The sequence below is a fragment of the Electrona antarctica genome (assembly GCF_951216825.1).
Source record: "Electrona antarctica genome assembly, chromosome: 16".
Taxonomy (NCBI): domain Eukaryota; kingdom Metazoa; phylum Chordata; class Actinopteri; order Myctophiformes; family Myctophidae; genus Electrona; species Electrona antarctica.
Window position 1 is genome coordinate 24,578,586 of NC_136797.1, and position 15,000 is coordinate 24,593,585.

Here is a 15,000-nt window from a genome sequence, read left to right on the forward strand (position 1 = left end):
AAAATCCTTGTCATTGGAGACCATGGACAAGAAGACAAAGAAGACTGATGAGTTCTATGAACACGATGACTGATTAATGTGACGTTTGTGCATTTTGTTCTTTATGGTGCAGGCTAGGGTGGTCACTGTTTGTACACTGTTTACATTTTTGCCTTTGAGTGTGTATAGTAATAGGATGGAATACTGTTACAGGATTGTGTGACTGTTTGAATTTTGTACTGCATATTGCAGGCCATTCTATAGCGTGTATACTGCCGTATACTATTGTTCATACTAAGAATGTTTTTAGTTTTTGATGTTATGCTACAGTATATTCTAAATTATAAAGCTTGCTTAAATGCACAGCACCTGTCTAGATACCTTATTTGTAAAAGTTATATGCAATATTGGTATCTCTTACTTGGTATAAATGTGACTTTATTGTAATGGCAGCACTGATTTGTACACCAGCATGCCACGGGCACATGTGGTCACTTTAAGAATAGTTTCACTGAGATCCTTGACCGGTTGACCCTCAAAATATAGGTCTAGACACCTTATTTGTTAATTTAAGTGCAATATTGGCTGAGATATAGTGAAAATCGATTGTTTCATAACTCATTTGCATAACAATGGTAGATTGGACACTTTGCCAACTTTTTAACATGGCTTATTCAAGAAATATTCCATAATGTGGAGTCAGTTCAAACTCAGTTATTCAATCATTCATTCCAAATGTATAGCTGAAACTGACTGAATATACAATTTTCACCGATTTGAGGTATAGTTCATAATTTTGGCGACAGAAAGAGTAATTTACAAGATAGAAAGGTTATCTTGGGCTCAAATTGAAGCTTAGGGATATGGGAAGTTTTCTATATACAAGTGAGGCAGTGATACTCACCATAATGTGTTGGAAAATAACCATCTTTGTTGTTATTAGTCAAGCGGACACCATATTTTTGTGTGTTTCTGAGGATGATGTGGGTCATATTTAAGAATATAATGGTAGCAACCAACCAAATCCTGTTCTGCTACTTACCCCTATGTGTCAAGATACTCCATGACCAATTTCAGACCACCATGTCTATTTATGTAATTTTAGTGAATTAATATTTGCCTTTACACAATTTCGCCAGAGCCATATACCAAAAAGGGGGTTTTGAGGTAGGTGGGACATTTTGACAACTTTTTATCATAGCTCATCATTTTCAGCACATTTTTTCCAATAAGAAAACACTGATTAGAAGTATAATTCCGGGGGGTGCATGATACCCCCTTCCAGTGACTAGACTACACTGATAATCACGATGTCTGTGTCTCATGGGAGGGCTGTGGGGCAGTTCAGAAACCCGTCCACCAGTGACATCATCGATGGGGAATCCGGGCTAATAGAAAACGGCAGGCTTTCTATTCCTGAAAAGTTGCAATGCGAAGCCATTGTTCTCACGATAATACAAATCTAAATGTGGTTAGAAAAAAAAATCTTGTTTTAAAATAAATCTGCCTAACGATGATGTCACTGGTGGACGGGTTTCTGAACTGCCCACAGCCCTCCTATGAGACACATAAAGAGTAGAAAAAATGTGTGGCATTTGTATCATGAACATTCGTGAGGACCAATTATATGAAGATAAGTTGAAAAGTGGTGAAGTGGTCGAACACCCCGGTGAAGCTGCAAAAGCAATTTCCCGTTATATTTTATTATTCTTTTTTGAGTGGTGCCAACCGCCTCCATTAAGTGACTTTGTGTGTATGTATGTAGGTATGAGCACCACCCATTGACATTTAGTGTGAGCCAGTGCGGATGTCTGTATACTGTATGAGCATGACCCATTGACCCCTGCAGCTGATGCTGATTTGGGTCATTGACCCTTTGACCCTGCTGTTTCACGCACGCACGCACACACACACACACACACACACACACACACACACACACACACACACACACACACACACACACACACACACACACGCACACACGCACGCACGCACGCACGCGCGCGCGCGCGCGCGTGCACACACTGCAGTGCCCAGTTCGCATGGTGTGATGTTTTATTAGGCCTATTATAGTCTCTGCTCCCATCAAACAACAGACCATTTGATTATGTGAATACAAACCAAAGGAATATCCCAAGGGTATCCAAATGATCATTTGACAGGCAATTAAGTCTATATTAGCTGCATGCTTGTAAAATGGCATTCATTTAGACATGCAAGGATACCGCCATGCCATGTATAAAGTAACATTTATGGCATTATGTACCTGTATATGGCTGCTGTACTGTACATCTGAGCTATACATTCTAAGGATGTGCACGTTTTTGATCAATCTTGTTTGTTTGTTCATCATGGACGTTTTATTTGCTGTTCTATAATGTCAGAAAAAGAGAACACTCATCTGCTCTAAAAGTTTATTTATAAGCCGTTTAGTCACACACTATTACGTTTCCCCACTACGGCGACGCTTTCAACCTTCCTTTTATTAGTATTATAAACACGTTTATTCATTACTTTTGACTTATTGCGACCTATAGGTCGCATTTACTATGATAACCTGCATTTCCGTGTGTCACGTCACACCTCCATATATGGTCACGCCCCCATATTGTCACGCCTCGTGACATCACGCCTCCATATTGTCACGCCTCGTGACATCACGCCTCCATATTGTCACGCCTCGTGACATCACGCCTCCATATTGACAGATGATGATCCCTCCCCCACCCGTCCTTCCTCTTCGATGTCTCCCTTTTGACTGATACCTGTCCATTCAAACTCTAGACAGGCCCGCCCCAAAGGTTATTAGTGCAGCCTCATCAAACCCTGTACACTCAAGACACTGCACCCGCTGCCACCCTTAGATCTCCATATATGGAGCTGACCTGTTCTGACATTCCTTATGTTTATCTGACCTCATCAAACCCTGTACACTCAAGACACGCTCCATATATGGCCAGTACAGAATTCCTTCCATATGTATGTTGATCTGACCCCCCCCATGCCACAGCGCCAGCACTCGCCCAGCAGTATGCCGTCACCCAGGCGGATGCGTGCACGGATGTTGATCCGACCTCATCAAACCCTGTACACTCAAGACACGCTCCATATATGGCCAGTATAGAATTCCTTCCATATGTTGAACTGAGCCCCCATGCCAAAGCGCCACCGAGTGGCGCGCTACAAGCTTGTAGGTCTGCTATTTTTGAAAAATCTTGAAAATGTAGTGCAAATCTTTGAATATTCTTTCAGAGCAAACATTTTTAACTCAAATCTTTGCTACTGGGGAGGCCCCTGGAAAAGACTATTTAGAGACGGGGGTCGGCGGCCAAATTCATATCATTTTTGGGGGTCCTTGACATGCAAAAGGTTGAGCAGCAATGACATAGAAACATCAGAAAACTATCAGGATTTAGAAGACATTTGTAGAATCGTCCCCAGGTCAAAATGGGTTAAATGTCTTGATGTCATATTCGACCATGGGCCTAATATTTCCTATCATTTTGTTATTAAACCCCTCTCTGGCTTCTCACATTTTGTTTTCAAATGCAAATTTTAGCCAACAAAATGTTGGGATTAAGATCCCATCATCATAAGATTATAGTTTAGAGCACCGTAAATATATTCTGCAATCGAATTCAAGACATTTAAATCCAGTATGAACTTTTTTTAATCCAATGGGAAAAGTAGGCTAATCCAACCGATCAATATCCTAGGATTTTATTATATTTTATGGCAGCATGGCTTTGTAGTAGGTGAGTCACCTAGACTGTGCGTGCGTGCGTGCGTGCGTGTGTGCGTGCGTGCGTGCGTGCGTGCGTGCGTGCGTGCGTGCGTGCGTGCGTGCGTGCGTGCGCATCTCTCCCTTTCCCGCCCGCCGTCTGTCTCTGTGTCCAGGGCTTGATATTGCAAGGCAGCTGGACCAATCAGGCCGAGGCACATGTTTTCTTTTAATATAACTTTTTAAAACTTTATAATTTCACACTGGAAGTTCAATGGAGGGTCAGATCAGAGCGGTCTTAGTTAAACCAATGCCCAAATACGGAGGATGGCCCAGATGGGTGACGGTACTGACGGCATGCAGTAGTAATGACATCATAGATGACACTGTGGGGACTGCGTGGTTAGGTCACATAGACACACATCCAAAAAAATCCAATCGGAGAGAGAGATTAGGAGGATCTTATTTTCCTCCCGTCTGTTTCTTTTTTGACAGTTTCTTGAAAATCTTTGGGATTTTTTTTCTTTTCTTTTTTACTTTTTACATTTCTTTCATTCGTGGAATCGTTTAATTTCTATTCATTTATTTAAAGGAAAAACAGCAACAACAAGACTGATATTTATTTGAGAAAGAATAGGTCCGCATGGACCCACATGGGTGCACCACTACTTATTATTAAGACCCTAGCTCTCTATGTATGTACAGACGAGAGTCGCGAGAAGTTTGCTTCCACCTAATTGTCTTTCTCTTCTCGTACTGTCCTCAAATGACTTTCTCTGTCTCAGCACTCCCCTCCCTCTCTCTCTCTCTCGCTCTGCCCAGTCTCTGTCTCTGTCTGTAACTGTAGCCTGTGTTTTCTCTCTCTCTCTCTCTCTCTCCCTCCCTTTCCCTGCGACGTATAGATACTGCATTGATCAGACGCACGCACACAGACACATGCACATGCACACACTCCGCCTCCCACTCCTTTCATCATTGATTCGCTCTGCTCTCGCTCTCTCTCTCTCTCTCTCTGCCTCTCTCTCTCTCTCTCTCTGCCTCTCTCTCTCTCTCTCTCTCTCTCTGTCTTCTCTTTCTCTCTCTGTCTTTTCTCTCTGCAGCGGCACTTGTTGAATACAACCCTTGGAGGATATGAGAGAGGGGGGGGGCGGGGGGGGGAGAGTGAGAGAAACACAGAGAGAGAGAGAGAGAGAGAGATAATGACAGGGAGGCAGAGGGAAGCTTTGAGACAGCGATAGATACAACAGACAGAGAGAGAGAGGAGAGAAATGTGGCACACTGGGGGATAGACGTATAGAGAGAGAGTTAGTAGGGAGAGGGAGAGGGACGGTAGAGTGAGCATTTCTTTGAGCTAGAGACAGAGCAATAGAGGCGAGCAGAGCCGTGGAGGACGTTGAGAGACAGAGGGAGTGACACTTTAAAGACATGACCAGGTATAGAGACTGCATGGTCCCTTTCTTCTGCTCCTATGCTCCCGTCTCTCTCTGCGCTGATGCTGAAAGCTGGTGATGCGTGCGTGCGTGCGTGCGTGCGTGCGTGCGTGCGTGCGTGCGTATGTGTGTGTGTGTGTATCTGTGTGTGTGTGTGTATCTGTGTGTGTATAGGTTCCTGCCGTGTTCTTCCTGGAAGATTTGATTAAGTATACAGGTCAGAACGGTCTGGGACCGGGGGGGGGGCATACAGTACGTGTTCTAAGAATATTCTATGCAGATAAAGTTTTTCGGGTGAATATACTTTCTTTGTCCGATGAATACTTTCTTTGCCAGAATATACATTTTGTGTATATATCCTTCTGGTTGTCTTCAACTCAAGTGCGTACAGTGTGTGCGTGCGTGCGCATTTGCGTGTGCAGGTGTGTGTGTGTTTGCGCGTGTGTGTGTGTGTGTGCGTGTGTGTGTGTGTGTGTGTGTGCGTGTGTGTGTGCGTGTGCGTGTGTGTTTGTGTGTGCGCGTGTGCGCGTGTGTGTGCGTGCCTGGGTGCATAATGTGTTGTGTATGCACCTTTAGTTATGTCTGCCTGTCTGCACACACACACACACACACACACACACACACACACACACACACACACACACACACACACGCACACACACACACACACACACACACACACACACACACACACACACACACACACACACACACACACAGCGTGCACGTAAGTGAGAGAGTGTGAGGTTTGGTGACGTTTTTACAGTTTGTTGTATTCCTGGAAACTGTTCCGCAGCATTGCTCAATAATGAAACTGGCAAGGGTTTGTGTGTGTGTGTGTGTGTGTGTGTACGTGTGTGTGCGTGCGTGCGCGTGTGCGTGCGTGTGCGTGCGTGCGTGTGTGTGTGTGTGTGTGTGTGTGTGTGTGTGTGTGTGCGTACGTGCGTGTGTGCGTGTGTGTGTGCGTGCGTGCGTGCGTGCGTGCGTGTGTGCGTGTGTGTGTGCGTGCGTGCGTGTGTGTGTGCGTGCGTGCGTGCGTGAATAACAATGAGGGAGGGAACATATTGTAAAGCAAAAGCTATATCAAGGTTAACACTTCAACCCTACATAGTTAGACCGAGGTCCCGCAGGGCTCTGTACTAGTCCCGCTCCATTCTTCCCCTTAGTCTCTATACACCAGATCTCTGCGACGACGCGTTGTGAGCTTGTAGATCAGATCAGGCTCTGTGGTTCCCAAAGTGGGGTCCGGGGGACCCCCATGGGGTCCTTGAGGGAGTTCCAGGGGATCCCCAGCTATAAATGATAGTTTTACAGACCCTTATGGACCCTAACGGGTCCATTTGGTTCCATTTTGTACACTCTCAGAGTTAAATTGACATTGATTTTACTATATAAATCGGGGGTCCCCAGAGATAGAAATGTCATTAAATGGGGGGTCCGTAGACAAATGCATGTCAAACTGGGGGGTACCTGAAATTAAACGGGTTGAGAATCACTGCTGAAGTATAGGAGCAGAAGAAAGGGATCTTCTCTCATGGGGGTCCCTGGCATATCTCTTCAAATGGGGGGGGGGGGTCCGTGGGCTAATTGGGGTCAATGTGGGGGTCCTTGACGTGAAAAGGTTTGGGAACCGCTGTTTCTATACTGTATCCTGGCTGGAGCTCAGAGGGACAACAGTCCTAACAAAACGTCGCTGTGTGTCTGGGGTGGAAACCTTGCATGTCCAAAACCGTCCAAATACTTTTGAAGAAATTGAACACAAAAATGGTCAGAAATAGTGAAAGTTCGGCGCGCTACGAGCTTGTAGGTCTGCTATTTTTGAAAAATCGAAGAACCACTGACATAGAAACATAGCTTTTTCAGAAAACTGTCAGGATGTAGAAGACATTTTTAGAATCTGATCTCAGGTCAAAACGGGTTAAGTGACGAAAAGGAGAAAAAAATAAAAAAGTTGAAATGTGGAGATATGAGGTTCCCCCCCCCCCCCCCCCCCCCCTCCGACAGCGATGGAAAAGGTGTTTTGTACTGTCAGTCAGTCAGTCGGGAGGATATCTCATCAACATGTCACGGACGGAGTGAATGCTTGAAGTGATTGTTTTCCATCGCTGACTCAGACGTTCTGACTGCATTACACACTGATGTCTGCGGACTAGGGATGTCCCGATCATGTTTTTTTTTATTGTGAGCATCTGCCGATACTGATTTTTTTTCCCGATCCGATATTTATATTTTTATAGAACATGTTTTATGCCATATCACAATAGTACAATATCCCAAATCACAGACAATTTCCAGTCTAATATCATGATATGGATATAATATTGATACTAGGGGTGTCCCGATCACGTTTTTTTTGTTGTTGCTCCCGATCCAATTCCGATCATTTGAAAATGACGCGATATCGGCCCCCGATTTCCGATCACCCCGATCCGATCGGGACAACACTACTGCGTACTGTACTGTACTGTACTGTACTGTACTGTACTGTACTGTACTGTACTGTACTGTACTGTACTGTACTGTACTGTACTGTACTGTACTGTACTGTACTGTACTGTACTGTACATTTGTGTTTCACACAATGCCGGGATTCATCATGTGATGAGACGATCTTCAACATTGAGTGAGCTCATATTAATGATTGAAATGTAAGATTAGGGGGTAACTTAATCCCACTGATTTGAGGAGATCAATAATATAGTGTGGCAACAAAAAAAATCACCCTGACCCCTATCTATGTTGTCTCTGTGTCTCTCCACTAAAATGTTGACGTCACAAAATGATGACGTCAAACGCGTGTGGAGACATCCAGAGGTGAAAGAAGTACTCACATTTTTTTATCAGAGTAAAAGTATCAATACAAATCTTTTGAAAATAGCCAAACATATATAGAGAGAGCTTAAGTGGTTAATGTATGTTTAGTAACACAAATATACATCTAAAAAGTAACAATTGTATTGGAGTAAAAGTGCAATATTTTCCTCAGAGATGCAGTGGAGTGGAAGTGAAAGTATTTGGACAACTGGAAATACTCCACTAAAAGTAAAAGAAATACCTCAAAATTGTGGTTAATTTAGTACTAGTACTTGAGTAAATGTAATTATTTACTTTCCACCACTGGAGACGTTTTGCGGAGAAATACGCAGAAGGCATATAGGCTTCCAACAATAATATTGTAAAATACTGATAACGCAGAAATCGAAACACATTTCGATTTCTGCGTTATCAGTATTTTGTGCACTTATACCCTTCTCTCCCCCTTCTCTGTGATTCTGCATCTGTGTAAACTCTCACCTCTTCCTCACCTCCATTTTCGTACCTAATCTCAACTCTCTATTTAGATATTATTGGGACATTTGTTGGCTTTATGATTCACAGGACACTTTCTCTCTCTGTCAACAACATCCCTTTTTAGTCTTTTGCACACATTTTATCAGTGATTCTCAACCTTTTGAATTTCAAGTTTTATATGCAGATTAGGCCACTCTGGGACCCTAATCTACACGGTAAAATCCTCCCAAGTGTTCATTTAATTCTGCATTTGTACACCTTCAGATTTACAGACCTGCAGTATAAGCTTCCACTTGGTTCCGATAGCTATCAGTCATTTAGCTGGGTATATACCGCCTGTGGGCCGTCCTCTGGGGATTCCTGGACGCTCCCTCGTTGAGAAGCAGCGTTCCAATTGCTCCTGCTCTACGTTGCCTTCTCTCTCTCTCGGAATCACACGTGTTAGGATTGACAGAAGTGCTTACTAAGTCCTGTAAATCTACGGAAATATCCGTTATACGGTTGGCGGAAGTGTCCGCAGAATAACGGACAATGTCCTGGCAGCCAATTACCTGAAAATATGGTTGATACATATATAAAAAATTTAAAATTCTTACTCTGTGTTCCAGCTAATCTTTGGCACCGTTGGCCCGATCCATGCCAAACTGTGCACACACACTCCCTGGATGCCAACGACGAACCTCTGACCCAAATATTCCACAACGGCCTGTAATAGTGCCACCATGAGGCCGATTTTGGCAAAACACATTTCTGTAGATTACATTTTATCCATACATACACGCAATTCAGTATACACTATCTCCATAATCATGTGAATCAACACGGATCTGCACCATTTCCCATATTCCATCCTGATTGGCTAAGATTGGCTTCCAAAGCTCGCATGATTAGTCCGTTTTGAACAAAATGCCACAAATCACAAACACAGTGTGCAATTTCCGTGAAATTATACACGCACATTTCCACTAGGCCGAGGACTACATGCGACTTGTTTTTTCCCAAATCAGCCTCACGTGGTGCAATAACAGGCCATTTCCTGTTTTTACCTATAACTGCATCGATCTGTATACAACTTTGTATGCACACTCTCTAGAGGCTATGGCAAAACATTTTCCCTGCACTTTCCACATCTCCCAGTTATAGCGTCACCATGAGGCAGATTTCTGCAAAACACATATGTTTATATTAGTCGCACAGATTTCATCCAAATCTCACACAAATCGGTACACATGATCTATGTAGTCATGTGATCAAGACGAGTCTGTTGGATTTCTCAGATTGTACACTGATTGGCTAAGATTGCCTTCCAAAGTGTTCAGGAGTGGCCCGTTTTGTACAAAATGTTGCAAATCATGAACGCAAGGCCCGAGTGCAGTGCAACTGTGAACGCATATTCCCACTAGCTGAGGAAGCAATGCCAATTGACATTTTTCAAATCAGCCTCAAATCTCTTTTCGAGTGCCACCAGGAGGCCCATTTATGTGCAACGCACCATTTTACATTATAGTCCTTCAGATTTGATCCAAATATCAATCCTGGTGGAGACCTGTGCCCCGAGGGGGACTTCTTCTAGTTCATTTTCTTACGTTGCACCCTCTCTCCTCTCTCTCCCTCCCTTCCCCCACAGATGTCTTTGTCGCTGGCAGTGTCTGCAGTAACTATCTGAAGCCCATTGTCCTGCTCTGTGTCCAACATGTCCCAGCTGCTCCACGTCGAGATCCCCAACTTTGGAGCCACCGTGCTGGGCTCCCTCAACGAGCAGCGCTTGTTGGGACACTACTGTGACGTGTCCATCCTGGTCAGAGGTTTGTAGGGATTCAATGGACTTAAAGCAAACTTGCAGTTTGAGTTGTGTGTAGTTATACCTTGCCATGATGTAACTCCAGATATTGGTGAGATACCGTAGTTTCAAGAGTAGCTCTGTTGATTAAAAAAATATATTCCAAAATATAGTTTCCTCATTGTCTTACGTTGCATGTTAAAAAAAGGTCTCAAAGTCAGTCTTTTAGGTCATAAACAGACGGAAAGATAGCGGATTCTGTCAATATTTGACAAATTGAAAACAGAGAACCCCGATTTAAACAAGTCTTAGTGCTTTTTCTGGTTTTATAGCAGTTTTTGTATTGACCTGTACCTTCCTTGATCTGTACCCATTCTGCCATCTGTTAATACAATTTTCAATCAATCAATCAATCAATCAATCAATCAATCAATCAATCAATCATATGTAACATTACAACACCCAAACGCTTTGAATTAGAAAGAAGATACGGAATGGATCTGCCGATCAATAGGTAGCTGACATTCTTGCCGTGTCGTGTTATGTAATGTTCAACATCTATCTACAGTATCTATCCTACTATAAATGCGCCACGTGTGTGTGTGTGTGTGTGTGTGTGTGTGTGTGTGTGTGTGTGTGGGGGGGTGTGTGGGTGTGTGTGACTGTGTCTGTCTGTCTGTCTGCGTGTGTGCAAGGTTGTAATGCACGTAACTCGAGAACCTCTTGTCCCACCGACTTCAAATTCGACACACGCGTTCCACATCCCCGCACGGTATCGAGTCGGTCGGACCCACGGTTCTCCAGAACCACCACAAAAGGTTCTGGTCAGGCTCTGCCAGTGGGCCACTCTGAGCCATCTAATAGAAGAGTTACGATATTGAGGGGGTGTTCATGCATCCTGAACTGAGACAAGCTGGAGTTGGAAATACATTGTTTTCAATGAGGGCGGCGCAAATAAGAGCTATTTTAAGCATGTGTGCAACATGACAACTGTTTTAAAGTTGTCATGTACAGTAACAACTAAAGTCTCTTTAATGTTTGTGTTGTGCTATTACTACAAAACAATCTAAAATAAAGGGATTTAAGATCATTAAAGCTGGGCTGTTGCCTGAGTCCAATGCATTTCTGCCTACTTCCGGTCCAAGACTTGTCCCAGTTGGTTGTCCCCATTCTCAGTAGAAGTCTATGTAGGATACAATGGGTATAGAGCGTCGCAGTCCCGCCCCCTTTCATGACGACGCCAGGCCCAGGAAATAGTTCCCAATGCATTTTTCCCATAGACATTTCAAAACGTATTTATTTAAAGACCTTATAAGCGTCGTACGAAGCCAACTCTTGTCGTGACAAATCATGACAACAAACACAATATTTTGGACCAAACAAATAATTACGAAGAAGAAAAACAACACAAAATTTTTGTTTTATTGTCATGATTTGTCACGACAAGAGTTGGCTTTGTCCGCGGCGTAAACGTCTTTAAATAAATACTTTCTGAAAAGTCTATGAGGAAAATGAACGGGGATTTCTTTTCCGGGTCTCTCGAGGGGGCGGGGCTGCGACGCTCTATTGCATTGCCGGGTGGGGCATGGATCTCCAATTGCCTTCGTTACTGACTCTGTGCTCTAAATGGTAAATGGTGCATTTATATAGCACCTTTAGCCAAGGCGCTTTACATAGATTGTGCGTTACATTCACACATTCACACACACAGATGCGGGTGGACACCATGCAAGGCACCAACCTGCACATCGGGAGCAATTAGGGGTTCAGTGTCTTGCTCAAGGACACTTCGACACTAACTCTGGGGGAGCCCGGGTTTGAACTGGCAACCTTGCGGTTCCACATCCGGTCACTCTACCCCTGAACCACTGCTGCTACAGCCTGGAACCGGTCTACGTTGTCATAATCTACCGTGATTTCATTAGTTTATGGGCTAAAAGAGTGACTTTAAGACTTGTTTTTTCACTGTGTAACTGAAGATCAATCTCACCAATATTTGGAGTTACATCATGGCACGGTAAATTAAAGTCAAAGTCAAAGTCGTACGATTAGTCACAGACATTACCGCAGTAAAATTTGTTCTCTGCATTTGACCCATCTCTTGGAATGGTGAGCCGCAGCCTGCGCCGCGCTCGGGAATCATTAGTTGATTCGACCCCCAATCCAACCCATTGATGCTGAGTGCCAAGCAGGGAGGGCATTGGGTCCCATTTTTACAGTCTTTGGTATGACCCGGCCGGGGATCGAACCCCGACCTCCCAGTTTCAGGGTGGACACTCTAACCACAAGGCCACTGTCTGGTATAAATTTTAGGTTCTACACAACCCAGACCTCTTACAGTGACATTTTGCTTTAAGCTGGCTGGCAATGTACTTCAAAAGAAGTAAAAAATAAAATAATAATAATAATAACGAAACAAAATGTGCTTGCCGAAACATTCTTTGTGGATTCGTTATACTCGATGCGGCTCCACTCGTGTGAGTGCTGAAACACTGCCCACTGTATGCAGTGCTGGAACGGCGATGCTGCCACCTGAAATCGCCAGTTTGTTTTCATCGCCCTCCCAATGCACTTTGTCTCAGTGGACAAAGTGTGTGCTTTAATAAATAATTAATTAATTAATTAATTGCCATCTGGTTGTTTTTGTAGTCCCTCAGAGAGGGATTAGAGAGGTTAGTACCTCATAACCTCTGCAGCCAAAGCGTTCTTCTCAAAACTGTCCGTCGTATGTTGTCAGCAGATTGCAGAAATAAAACAATGTAAATCACGGCCATGGCGGGCGCCATGGATTCGGCCTCGGAACGATGGTCGCACACAATCGCATTTATATTGAGGTCTTCTGCCTAACTTGTGCCAACAAGAACTTCAGCATGGGAATCTGTTTTGTTTGTTTGTTTTTGCGCAATTATGTCATTTTGACATAATTGCAACATATTTTCAGATCGGGGTCGGCGGGCCAATTACCTAGCATTTTTGGGGTCATTGACATGAAATAGTTTGAGAACCACTGACATAGAAACGGAAAACTTTTTTTCCGGAAAACTGTCATGATTTAGGAGACATTTTTTGTAGAATCGTGTCCTCTCAGGTCTTTAACGGGACAACGCTCACATGCTTCTCTGTGTCACTCACCAGGCCAGGCCTTCAAGGCCCACCGGGCCGTGCTGGCCGCCAGCAGCCTCTACTTCCGCGACCTCTTCAGCAGCTCCTCCAAGAGCCAGTTCGAGCTGCCCTCCTCCGTCACGCCGGCCTGCTTCGAGCAGATCCTCACCTTCTGCTACACGGGCAAGCTGACGATGGCGGCCAGCGAGCAGCTGGTGGTCATGTACACGGCCGGCTACCTCCAGATCCAGCACATCGTGGAGCGAGGCATGGACCTGATGTTCAAGGCCAACTCGCCGCACTGCGACTCGCAGACGGCAGGCTCCATGGAGGAGACGGGCTCGGAGCCGCAGAGTCCCAGCAACAACAACAACAACGGCAGCAACGGCCTCGCGGCGAGCGCGGCCGCGCTGTGCGCCGCCGGCTGGTCACCGTCGATGGTCATGCCTCAGCGCAAGATCAAACTGGAAGGGGGCGGCGAACAGACTCCCCTGGCGCTGCCCTCCGGGACACACGGCAACAGCAAGACCTCGTCGTCGGCGGAGCTGGGGAGCCGGCTGGCCAGGGTCAGCTCGTTGCTCTACACGGCGGCCGGAGGGACTACGATCTTCCCCGGGATGCCTCCCTACCACCACCACCTCCCCCCGGGGACCGGTGGAGGTGGAGGAGGAGGAGCGGAGAGGTCTAGTCCCGGAGCCTCCAGTCTGCCCACCACTGACAGCCCGACGTCCTATCAAAATGAAGACGAGGAGTTTGAGGAAGAGTCGTACGATGGGATTACAGAGGAGGCCTACGGTCAGATGTATGGACGCTCGGCGAACCCCTATGGGAGTGAGTATTGTACCATCGTTCAGCATGTTGTGTTCATTCGGATTGATACTATAGTTGCGTGTGGGTGCCGCGCACCAAAGATAGCTCTGTGAGCTCGTAAATTGTCTATTCTTGTTGCACGTCACGCCACCCACACGCAACTACGCGAGTAGAAATTAAGCCTTAATTATATGCTTCATATTACTGACGCAAAAACATAACAAAACATTCTGTGAACCCTGTCTTTTTATTTTATTTGAACCGAATGTGAATTCCGTCTTTCTTATTTTAACCCATTTTGGGCGGGAACCCCTTTTGGTGTTTTAACTAAGCATTATGTTATACTTTAGCGATTGAAAAATAGCAGATCTACAAGCTCATAGCGTGCCACCGAGTGGCACGCTATGAACTTGTAGGTCTGCTATTTTTTAAAAATCTTTAAAATGTGCCTCAAATCTTTCAGAAAATTGTCATGATTTACAAGACATTTTTTTTAATTTCGACGTCAGGCCTGAATGGGTTAACCGAAAGAAACTAATCGTCTGCTGTTTTTTGGGTGCAATTGAGCTCAGAACCCCCCCCCCCTCCCAAAATAAAAAAATAAAAATTACAAAAACTTTTTTTTTTATGTCACAATCCCTTTAAAAGTGTTACCAGGTCTTCAGAGGTGTCAAATAAAAGTAAGAATGATATACTGTACATAATTGTGATGTCAGGCCATGTCAAAAATCACACTCCGTGACTCACAGAAGCTCGCAGGGCTTTGAAACCGTCCCGGTCCAGACCAGTTTTGTAAGCTACTGTGCACTCAAACCATATTCAATTACTTTCATTAATTCCATTGTGTATTGGAAAAGTGTAGCATGTGTGTGTGTGTGTGTGTG

The 15,000-nt window shown here is 44.6% G+C and overlaps 1 protein-coding gene across 1 annotated transcript in view; it reads left to right on the top strand.

Moving 5' to 3' along the window:
* Positions 1-15,000, top strand: part of nacc2 (NACC family member 2) — a gene marked incomplete at its 3' end in the record, with an annotated part of 36,035 nt that overhangs the window by 11,556 nt on the left and 9,479 nt on the right. Inside the window, exons 2-3 of the mRNA XM_079523948.1 lie at positions 10,052-10,229; positions 13,340-14,137. Of these exons, the coding sequence (XP_079380074.1) occupies positions 10,118-10,229; positions 13,340-14,137 (910 nt within the window). The 5' untranslated portion in view covers positions 10,052-10,117. The remainder of the gene's footprint in view (positions 1-10,051; positions 10,230-13,339; positions 14,138-15,000) is intronic.